The sequence below is a fragment of the Nansenia antarctica genome (assembly GCF_963989245.1).
Source record: "Nansenia antarctica genome assembly, chromosome: 5".
In the NCBI taxonomy this organism is placed as follows: Eukaryota; Metazoa; Chordata; class Actinopteri; order Argentiniformes; family Microstomatidae; genus Nansenia; species Nansenia antarctica.
This window is the reverse complement of record NC_137690.1, coordinates 50,213,900-50,225,535: the sequence shown is the minus strand read 5'-3', so window position 1 is coordinate 50,225,535 and position 11,636 is coordinate 50,213,900. Positions and strand designations below refer to the sequence as shown.

Genomic DNA, 11,636 nt, shown 5'->3' with positions numbered 1-11,636 from the left:
AAGTTTAATTAGTGATTCTTTAAATAGCCAGTACAGGACAATGCCACTTCTCCCTGTAATCAGCCATGGCCTAAATGCAGAGCATCACCTCATTAACACAACTGTATGTAAGATAGGAACACCAGTGAGACAACAGATTGAAGTTGACTTTAATGTAGACATGGAGTAAACAATAAGCAACCATATATCAGACAATACGCACAATATTATAGGCAAGGACATTCTATACACATATTACATATCGATACAAATGTATATACAATCAACACAGCAGCTTTCAAAAACGACTCTGACCATGGCTGGCTCATAGGGATGTGCAGTATGTCTGTGTCATATCTGAGGGGATAAATATACGTTTCTGTCACTGGTTTAGTAATAAAGCTACAGTATTTCCTGATATGAATTAGATTAACTACAGCACAACTAAAAACAAAACAAATCACCTTGCTGAATGAAGCTACAATCCTAAAAATAATTCCTGAGAGAAAAGGATCTACTGATTCAGGTTTTCAAAAACATGTTCACAGTCACAATGACTACAGTCAGTCACAATAGCAGCAACATGATCAAAAGCCTTAGAGCATAATCATCACTCAACTCACTCATTCAACTCACTCACTCACTCGCTTATCCAAAATAATGACTAGCGTCAATGCTGCTGTACATCTTCCTTTTTCCTGTAGGCACTTCTGCATTTCATCTTTCTAAAATCTTATCCCCTCTATACCATTATAAAGCAGTCTAATGCCCTGTCCCATTCTCTGTCCGTGCAGTCTTGTAGTCTTTAATGGGTTTTCATGTATGATTTCTATGGTTGCATAGTGTCACATTTTATTTTGTAGAAATGCATCGGAGTGTGACACCGTACTTTGTTGGGCTCATTTTGGGCCCTTCCTGTTTGACCACATGACTGCGGCTTTGTGAACTCTGGAGTAGTGGTGGTGCTGGACTGGTGATCACAAAGTCATGAGTTCAAATCCCACCTGGGAACACCACCACTAGTGTGCCCTTGAGTAAGGCACTTAGCCCTAAATTACTCCAGGGAGACTGTCCCTGTAATCTCTAATTGTAAGTCACTTTGGATAAAAAAAAGTAAATGGTAAAAATGAACTTGGAAACAGGTCATTATAAAGAGTGGGACTGCAGACCGCAGGGTGAAGGAATGGTACAGGGCCGTGTTTCAATCATCTCTCTTCTCTCTACCTATTCTTTTCTGCAGGGAATCCCCAACATATCTTAAACAAACCCTGCAGTACAGTATGTCTGGTAGCACTTCATTTTAAGGCACCGTTTGCAATTTCCATTTCCCCAATTACTAGACAATTATGTGGTAACAATTGATAAGTAACACAATGGAAGCAAATGGTGCCCAGTGTAATGCTGGTTAACATGTATCCCAAAGACACTACTGGCAAGTAGTTCAAAGGTTATTACTGTGTAATAACTATGTAATAGGTACATATATGGTTAATCTTAACATCCTCCCTTCTGCAATCTGTATTCATCACTTTGACTGATCTCCATCTGCAGTGCTTCAAGACTGTGTTAGCCTGCTGAACTAAATACTTTTTAAAAACATTCTTAGATTCCTTGTACTGTATTTCAGACCTGTGTGACTGACTGGGTTCGAACCTGGGTCTCCAGTGCCAAAAGGCTGTTTTAGCCAGATAAGCTAAAGCCAAGGTATACACTAAAGACAAGTCCTCAGTCAAGGTTAATTACCAAACCACTTTCATTATTAACTACACATCTCTCTCTCACACACAGCTGCACCCTCCTGTCAGTCAATGCTCTTCTGTCCCTTCTATACAGGAATGTACAAGCACTATTTATTACACAGAGTTCAGACACTCTACCCAACCACGGGTTGGCTCTAAGAGCTAGCCAAGCTTAGAAAAATAAAAATCCTTTCTCAAGACGTGCAATGGGAGCAAGAACTTGGAACAAAAATCTGCATGCAACAAAATCTCATTTTTAGCTTATCATATTGAGGCGTATTGCATAGTATTGCAAGAGTCTTTGGTTTCATTATTTGGTTTTCAAACACCACACATTCAGAAAATGTTACTACAGTAGTTTAACCTTGTTGAGCACTAAGACTACATCAACGGAGAAGGGAGAAGTAGCTTCGGCTCATTGTAATGAATGGAATGGAATATGGAAAGGTATCACTTAGTATCACTTGATACCATCCCTCATTCCGTTTCATGAATTACAATGAGCCCGCCCTCTGACTTCTCCCTCCACCAGCCACCCCTACACTAAATCTAAGCAAACCAATGGGTATGATTGCTGACATCAATCTATTGATATTAATCACAGATAACAAATTGTCATTAAACAATACTATTGATGTATTATCCTCACCCAAGATACAGTATACATTAGCATACTGATATCAGTTAGAATCAGACATCTGTACTTCCAGATGATCCAAATCCTCTTGCGGTTCTATTAAAGTCTGGTGGTTCCTCATCCTGCTTTTTACGATTCAACAGCCCCCTCTCAAACACTGAGGCAATTTTAGTCAGCGGTTTCTCTGCGGCCTCTTTTAGTTTCCTGGCATCAAACCGTGGACTGTAGAGAAGGAGGGGCAGGCGATTCACAAATGAAGGGACCAACTCTTGCTGGGTATTATCTTTTGATGTCTCTGTCTTATTTGAGTCATTCTTGTTAGCTTTGATCTGCTTTATAATGTTCTCCTTAGTGGAGAACATCTGGAAGAGCATCGCATCCCACATCTTCATGGCCCTGGGGGCCATTGTTTCTTTCTGCACTTCCTGGCCCACAGTCGACGATGCTGATTGGCCCTGGTCTGTGTTCATTTGGCTGTCATTGGTGGCTTTGGTACCAGACCCAGGCTCTGGCTCTGGGAACAGAGGCTCCTCAGGCTCGACCACCATGTGCTTCTTCAGCCTTGACCAGCCACTGAGTTTGGCCATCAGGCCCTTGGGTTTCAGTGTTTTCTTAGAGACCAGTTCAGCAGTTGGAGGGGGGTTGTTTGCAGTTGTCTTAACATCCTTCTTGTCACCAGCTGAAGATGGAGTTGATGTCACTGGCTTCATAGAGAGTGGTGTCCCCTTCTGTGTGGTTTTCCTCTGTGGTGCACCCGAAGCATTGGCCTCCATAGCTTCCTCCGTGTCTGTTAGTCCAGTCTTTGGCTGAGATGGCGGTGACGTTCCTCTCTTTGTGGATGGAGCTTTGACAGACGCTGAGGCCTGAGGCAGAGAGGCAGGAGCAGTAGAGGAGTCAGTCACAGCAGCTTTATTTAGGGCAGGTTTCATCACACTGTCAATGGCAGCAGGGTTTGGGGAGGATGGATTATCTATGACAGGTTTGGTTGGAGTTTGCATATCTGATATAGGCTTGTTAGTTGATTGTGTCTCTGGGGAAGGTTTTGCGGAGGCACTAGTATCAATGTTAGGCCTTGTAATGTGTTTAGTTAACTTTGTAAGAGGTTGAATTTCTATAGTTGGACTTAGAGAGGGTCTGGTTTCTATGATACGCTGTGTGGTGGGTTTAGTGTCTATAGTAAGGCCTAGGGAGTGGCTTGTTTCTTTGGGAGGCTGGTCATTAATGCTAGCTTTATTAGTTGGGTTTGCTTCAGGTGAGGGTTTTGCGTAGTGTCTTGTTTCCATGATTGGTTTTGTAAAGGGTTTCGTTTCTATTGGCTTTATGGGAGACTGGTCAGATAAAGTGGATTTGTTAGTCAAACTAGCTTCTAGGGACATTTTTATGGGATCTGGGTTTGTGGTGGGCTTTGTAGAGGATTGTGCATTGTTAGGCTTGTTAATCAGTTGAAGGTCTGGAAAAGGTTTTGGGGAAGCTCTAGTTTCAGGCTTAACAAAGGGTTTAGTTTCCATATTAGGGCTTAAGCAGGGTTTGGATTCTATATCTGGCTTCAGAAGGGGTTTAGATACTTCATTATGTTTTGTAATGGATTCCGTTTCTATACAAGGGGATGTAAAGGGTCTAGTTCTTTGGAAGGGTCTGGGATCCATACCAGGGTTTGGATGGGTTTGTATTATAGTAGATATGGTTATAGGGCTCAATGGGGGTCTAATTTCCATAATGGGCTGTGTGGAATATGTTACATGAATAGTGGGCTTGTTAGTCAGTTTAGGCTCTGGCAAAGGTTTTGGGGAGGCTCTGTTTGTTACAGCTGGGTTTGTAAATGATTTACCTTCTGTAGTAGAGTTTGTGGAGGATCTTGTTTCAGTAGTTGACTTGATAGAGGGTTTTGCGTCAGTTGAAGATGGCCAGCTTTCAATGGCTGGTTTTGTTAGGGGGTTGGTTTGTAAGATTTGCTTCATGGGAGGATTAGATTGCATCACGGGCATCATACTTGGCAGTACAGTTTCTACAGTAGACTTGCCAGTCATTGTTGTTTCTGCCTTTCTTGGCAATAACATTTCTATGGTCGGTTTATTGGGAACTTGACTTTCTTTGGTAGGTTTGCTGGTCGTTACCATTCCAGTGCCATGCGTGTTGACGGGTTGCGTTCCTATGGTAGTCTTGCTGGGCAGTACAGTATCTATGGTAGGCTTACTGCGCAGTTTATTTTCTACAGTAGTCTTACTGGGCAGTTTATTTTCTACAGTAGTCTTACTGGGCAGTTTATTGTCTACAGTAGGCTTGTTGGGGAGTTTGTTTTCTATCATGGGTGTACTAGGAGGTTTTTCTAGAGTAGGCTTAATAAAACCACCTGTGGCAAACTTGCTAAAAAGTGGGGCCTCAACATTGGGCTTATTGGGAAGTAGAGTTTCAATGGCAAATTTACTAGGTAGATTATTTCCTATAGTAAGTTTGCTGGACAGTTTTGTTTCTCCAGTAGGTTTGTTGGGTAATTTGGTTTCTAATGCAGAATTTGTCGGCAGAACAGTGTTAACAGCAGCCTTGCTCGGAAGGTTGGTTTCTATCATAGGTTCACTGGTGATCAAGGTTTCTATGGTAGATCTGCTAGGAACTATATTTTCAACGGTTTCAACGGTAGTTCTGCTGTGCAGTATAGTTTTTGTGTTAGGTTTGCTAGGCACTATATTTCCTGCAATAGGCTTGCTTTGGAGGCTGGTTCCCATGATATTTTTACCTGTCAGTGTATTACCTATGATAGGCGTGGCAGGGAATCTAGCATCTAATATCTGTTTTGTGGCCGGGGTCTTGTCTATGGTAAAGACACTAGTTTCTTTGTAGGGCTTCAAGGTGGACTGAGTGGCGAGGACAGGCTCTATTGGGAGTCTCGCCCCAGTGTGGTTTGTATGGACAGGAGGATGCATAAATGTTGGAGCTGCTTCAAACTGTCCTGGTTGATATTGAATATTTGTCACATTTGGCCTTTCAGCATTTGGAAACGGCATATTTCCTATCTTTGGGAGAAATGGGGACTTTGACACACTATTCCTTTCTATCTGGAAAGCAGGAATCTCATTGATCTGTGCTACTACAAATGGTGCTGCACTGAGTGTGTATGCCTCACCTGCTTTAGGTATGGGTATTGGAGCCTCAGAATAAGAGGCTTTTGGTGTGGGTACGTCACTTGTGGGTTGCTGAATAGTTTGTTGTTCCAAGGCCAATGCAGGTTCAGGTTTTGGAATGTTCATAGAAGGGGATTTAACTGTTTGTATTCCATTAGTAGGTGCTTCAGATGTGTTTTCTTCCGACACGTTAGTGTTGAATGTAGCTGCCTGATGTGTTGTACTTTCAGAGGAGCCTCTTGTTGCAGATGAAGGTGCTTGGGTTTGGATAAGCTTTGGATCAGCAGAATGCTGCACTGGAAAGGTTGTTACTGTTTCTTCACCATCAATGGTTTTAGAAGTCTCTGATTCATTGAAGGAGGCTTCAGCCTTAGAGACAGAATGAGGAGTTCCATTTGGTAACCCATTACTCTTCACATTTAATGGTGGCACCTCATTAACCTTGGGCCCAGTCGGACCATAGTAAGGGGCATTGGTCCGAATTCCACCATAGGCAACATACTCAGCCGGAGTCAGTCCATAGTATGTTGACCGTGGTCTAGGTTTTGGGGATGCCATTGGGGATGTTGGGGGTCTTTGGTGCCCTAATAATGAAGCTATAGATTTACGGGCACCAAGTATAGGAGAATCTGGTGTTGGATATCTGGGTGACAGTGTTTTTGGGCTTGGTAGAGCTTGTGGTGAAGTCATTGGTGCAATGTCTCGATGTGAAGCCCACTTTGATAAGCTTTTGGGGGATACCAGGGTCTTTTCCAAATGATACCCAGGTGGCGTTCCAAATTCAGCTATTTCATCTATTGGAAAGCATTCTGTAGACAGTGGTTTGGGAACTGGTACCTCATGGCCAATTTTTGGTACTAAAATCTCAGTATGAGCAATCTTATCATCCACATTGGTTAAAATACCACCATTTTTAGTTGTATTTGCATTATCAATAGATGTTTTATCAATTAATGGTTTTGGGCTTGGTAGAGCTTGTGGTAAAGTCATTGGTGCAATGTCTCCATGTGAAGCCCACTTTGATAAGCTTTTGGAGGATACCAATGTCTTTCCCAAATGATACCCAGGCGGCGTTCCATATTCAGCTGTTTCGTCTATTTTTGTCAATTCTGTAGACAGTAGTTTGGGAACTGATACCTCATGCCCAATTTTTGGTATACAAATCTCAGTATGAGCAATCTTATCATCCACGTTGGTTAAAATACCACCATTTTCAGTTGTATTTGCATTATCAATAGATGTTTTATCAATTGATGGTTTTGGACTTGGTAGAGCTTGTGGTAAAGTCATTGGTACAATGTGTCCATTTGAAGCCCACTTTGATAAGCTTTTGGGGGATACCAATGTCTTTCCTAAATGATACCCAGGTGGCGTTCCATATTCAGCCATTTCGTCTATTTTTGTCAATTCTGTAGACAGTAGCTTGGGAACTGTATCATGCCCAATTTTTGGTACTAAAATCTCTTTTGGCTTATCATCCACATTGGTTAAAATTCCATCATTTACAGTTAGATTTGTATTATCAACAGATGGACCTTCTGAAAGTTTATTCAAGGCATTATTTTCAGATTCAATTGGTTTCAGTTGTTCTGCTGTTGTGGGAGTTTTATTTCTGCGCGTAACAGACATGGTTGGGTTGTATCTCCGTGCCTCTTTGCTAACAGCAGGGGCATGCACTTCCCTAGATGAGGATGGACTTGCAGCGAACAGGAGTGGACTTGCAGCGAACAGGAGTGGATTAGGTTTTGATATCTCAAACACAGGGGTTGTTCCCCTTGAGGGTTGGCAGGAGGGCGTCTTTGGTCGCCCAGAAGGAGACTTTGCTACAGAAACCATAGTATATGAGGCTGCTAGTTTACTGTTAACCTCCGACACTGTTGTTTTTTCCCTGTGAATAGTGGCTAATGATGCTCCCTGGTATGATGCATTTAACCCTGTCAAATCCATAAGGCTTCGAGGCTTGGAGATTTCATAGAATGTTGCCATGGATGTATAAATCTTAGTTTGTGAGGCAGACTTTTTTACATTGCCAGCTTGAGCGACACTGGTTTGCGAGCTGATGGTTTCAGAGGGTATCAGGTTGGCACGGCGGTTTTCTTTACCAGGGCCAAAGGCTAAAATTGTTGCCTGACTCAGAGCCTTGTCCTTGGACTTGCTGAGTGTTTCTCTCTGGGTGGAGATAAGTGGTTGTGGCTGAGAGGCCGGAGCTAAAACCAGTGCTGGATCGGGGAATTGAGGAACAGGAGCTGAAACAAGAGCTGACACCAGTGCTGGTATATGGGATGAAACTGGAGCTAAAACCAGTACTGGAGCAGGGAGATGAGGAACAGGAGTTGATGCCAGTACTGGAGCATGGGATTTAGCAACAGGAGCTGACACCAGTGCTGGTGCATGGGGTGAAACTGGAGCCAAAACTAGTGGTGGAGGGGCTGGAGGTGGAACTGGAACCAGAGCAGGTGCCGAGATGGAACCACTGTGGGCTGCTGGGGAAAGAGTCAGACTGTGGGTGGATATTTTAAGGGCATCTGGAAGAACCGACAGGGGCATGTGCGCTCGTCCTGGAGATACTATCACATTTGAATTCAATGCTGCAGGTAAACTAGATCCATAATGAGGAGCTTGTGCTTGCCTAGGTGGGTGTAATGGCAGGGGATCTTGAGCTGATGTAGAAGCTGGAACTGATACATAGGCTGTTGCTAGTGCAGTCACGGACCCATATGATTTCAGTGCAACAGCTGAATTATAACCATGAGGAGGAGCTTGCACTAGTGGGGGTAATAGAGCCATTTTAGTTGATAATTTAGGGGGCTCTGGAGGAGTGTACCATGGCGCGGGGGGAGGTCCTGTCGATGTAAGCCCATATGAATTCAGTCCTTCAAACGAATTAAACCCGTATTGAGATGCTGGCGCTTCCTCCGGTGGAAGTGGGGGGGATGGAGGTAAGGGTGGCATCGCGACTGCAGTGGCATCGTCAAACATAAACGACGAGCACTCGTAGAGGGGCGCCACTTGATCTTCAGAGTATGGTATGTGGGTAGGGGACTGTGGAGGGAAGACCCCTGTTTGGCCATATGGGCTACTGCGGTGGTAGGGGAGGGGCGATGCCGAGTGGTGAAACAAAGGTCTGAAAGGGTCCGGTGTCCGGGGGGGTGTTGAGTTGTCACTGTATTCTAGGTCTGTGCTTGCTTCGTTCACGGGGGACAGACAGGAGCGGAAGGGGATGGGTGTCTGGCAGGGGCCGGCCTTTTTCTTGGCACTCTTCTTCTTGAGTTTCTGTAGACGGACATTGTCCTTGGCTGGTTTGGGCAGTAGGGGTGGGGGGTCCGGCTCGTACCGGGACAGCCGGTCAGGCTCCTGGAGTCCATTGCTGTTACTGACTTCCATCATTCCATCCAGCATTTCAACCCCCTGGAAAAACATAAATACAATAAAATAAATATTAAGCACAAGTACTAGATAGCAATGTAGCAATATATATATTACCCCCCCCCCCCTCCATCTAATCTTCTAGTGGATTAAAAAACAAGGGCACATGTGTGATAACACACAGCTAAGACTCATTACTATGCAACTACAAACTAGTAATTACTAATGAACTACTAATGAACAAGGAAAACACTGTATTAAATCTGCAAAGAAACAAATTATGTGGCACAGTATGCTACTGTGGGCTATACTAAAAGTATGGTTTATTTAAAGATGTCAACATCAACCAACCACAGTGTGGAAGTCAGATGTTGCAGTCAGAATCACTAACATCCCTGTCTTGTATTTTGTTTTCCAGCTGGAGATTGCCTTGAAGATTTGTGAATGACGGAGACTTTGACTGAGAATTCAAAATCAACAAATTAAATTGATGATAGATTGACATCATATTTGTCCCTCATCCTTTACATTTCAAACATCTGTCTATATTCTTAAAATCATATACAACATTTAGAGTAGATCAACGTTTCTGAAACATATCTGTTCTGAGTACCAGTTTATTATATTCAAACCAACCTACAGTACTTCCGACCTGAGGTAATCTTCACTGAGAATAACTATCAAAAATACATAAAATCAAACTTTCAGTCAATGTTTCTACTCTCCTTATACTGGACAATCTTACTCATAATGTTGTTTTGTGAATAATGTTTTTTTCATTTACTATTTGTTACTTTAATCTTGCTGCAATAAAAAATAAATAAAGTAAATTAAAACAAAACTGTCTAATTGTGTGATATGCACATTACATTTATTTTCAGTGTATAATAGTCTATGACTACATTGATTCCATTCAGTAATAAGTAGTAATAGTAGTAAGTCAGGGTATAATTGACTGTCTATTACTGAGCTTTTAGCATGGTGCTTCAGCTATGCAGACAATCCACCACAGCTGCTAAGAGTCTTTATTTAACCCCCTGCTAACAGCTCTATGAAAACTATGGAACTATGGGATGGGTTTAGAAAGCACTGGTCCCATGACAACAGTCTCGTTAACAGGTTTTCAAAAATATAATCGTAATGGCTGTGGAATCCTGAGGGTGCTGGGTGCCTTTGTGACACCTCATTGGATGAAATAGAAGATCTCCAAACCTGATTGGTTGAAATACAATGCCATATCAAGTGACTCCATTTTAGATGCTTTGAGAGGATAATGAATGACAAATCTATTTAGGAAATAACCTTGACAGGTGTTGGGTATGTATTATAAAGTGTACTAGTGGATACACATAGCCTGTTTAGAGTATTGTATTAGGTGAGAATCTATTAAAGTAGAAGATTACAATAATCACATTTTAATATCAAGCTTTTCACTTGATCATGATTTAAGTAAGTTCTTAGTAAGAACACTGTCCTATCAATATAAACAATACACCAATTGTATTAAGATTTCTATGGTGGTTCTGAAATTGTATTTCAATATATGGTGGCTTATTACAGTCAATAAGGATGAAGGATGATGTTTTCTAAACATCCTCTCCATGGAAATCAGGGCATCTACTGGGACCCTGGAAAAGGTCCATGGCCTAATTTTAGGCTTTGGTAGGGAAGTGAGACACCAACCACCTGCTCAGTGCAGTTAGGAGCTGTCCTCTAGGTGGTGAATCATTATCTAACTCTATCTGCTCTGGAAATCTAGGCCATGCTGTAGCTAGGTCGTGCCTAAACCAAACCACAACAATCTACGTACATATCAACATTATTCATATTTTGTAATAAGTGCTCAATTTGTATAGATAATATTCCTGAACTTGAATTGTTTGATGAATTCCCAGGTAACACACCTTGGTTCCCAGATTGGTTTGTATGGAGAAAGATGGTTCGTAAACATCAGTAAAACATTCCAAGAACTGGTGCTTCTTCAGAATGCTGCCAAGAATGATCACTTTCATTGTCAGTTAGAATATATACTTTACTCAATAATGTCCCCATTGTGGCCTGGGGTGGTTCGGTGGTCTAGCACCATGGTCTACAGTGCACACATAATGCCCATGTCGGCATGGGTTAGAATCCGGCCCCTGCTCTGCTGACATACCCTCTCCTCCTTACTTTCCCGTCTTTCTCCACTGTCTCTATCTAATAAAATGTTTAAATATGAGTGGGTCTGCCCCACAAAAAAAAAAGAACCTTTAAAAATCCCCATTTATTCTACCCTGTCATATGAAGACCAGCCTGCTACAGCTTTGCACAGACACTGAAGCCAGTGTCTGACACATGAGAAGAGGTCACTCTTTTATGGCACTGGGGTTAGCTATCTGGGACACCTCCAACACACATGCAGCTCCAAAGAGGAAAAGATAAGATTAGCTTTGCAATAAGAAATGCACCGTACGATTCCTTCCAATTAGGGTTCTTTAGAACAGCGGAAATCCATTAAACACAAGCAAAAACACAGCATGTGTCATAATGTGACATGCCATTTCGTTTGTTTGTAAGGTTTAGTCAGATTTACCTGGAGGTGAATGCAGCAGATGACAACTTTGTGCTGGTTATGCTATAAAGCAAAGGACAGCAACGTTATATAAAGTAACGTTTATATACAAAGAGGAAAACTTAAATGTGTCATAACATACAAATGTATGTCTATTGTTTACTGAATAAACACAATTTTCAACCCCTGTCAAGGTACAACCATTGCGTTGCTGTTCAGTTTATGTGCAAAACATTAAACATTAG

At 42.2% G+C, this 11,636-nt stretch overlaps 1 protein-coding gene across 1 annotated transcript in view; it reads left to right on the top strand.

Annotated features, from left to right (window-relative positions):
- LOC308158106 (uncharacterized protein) overlaps nt 1–9,642 on the top strand; it is a 32,013-nt gene extending 22,371 nt beyond the window's left edge. Inside the window, exon 14 of the mRNA XM_080531701.1 lies at nt 9,259–9,642. Coding sequence (XP_080387827.1) covers nt 9,259–9,284 — 26 coding nt within the window. The 3' untranslated portion in view covers nt 9,285–9,642. The remainder of the gene's footprint in view (nt 1–9,258) is intronic.
- Nucleotides 9,643–11,636: the final 1,994 nt, after the last annotated feature.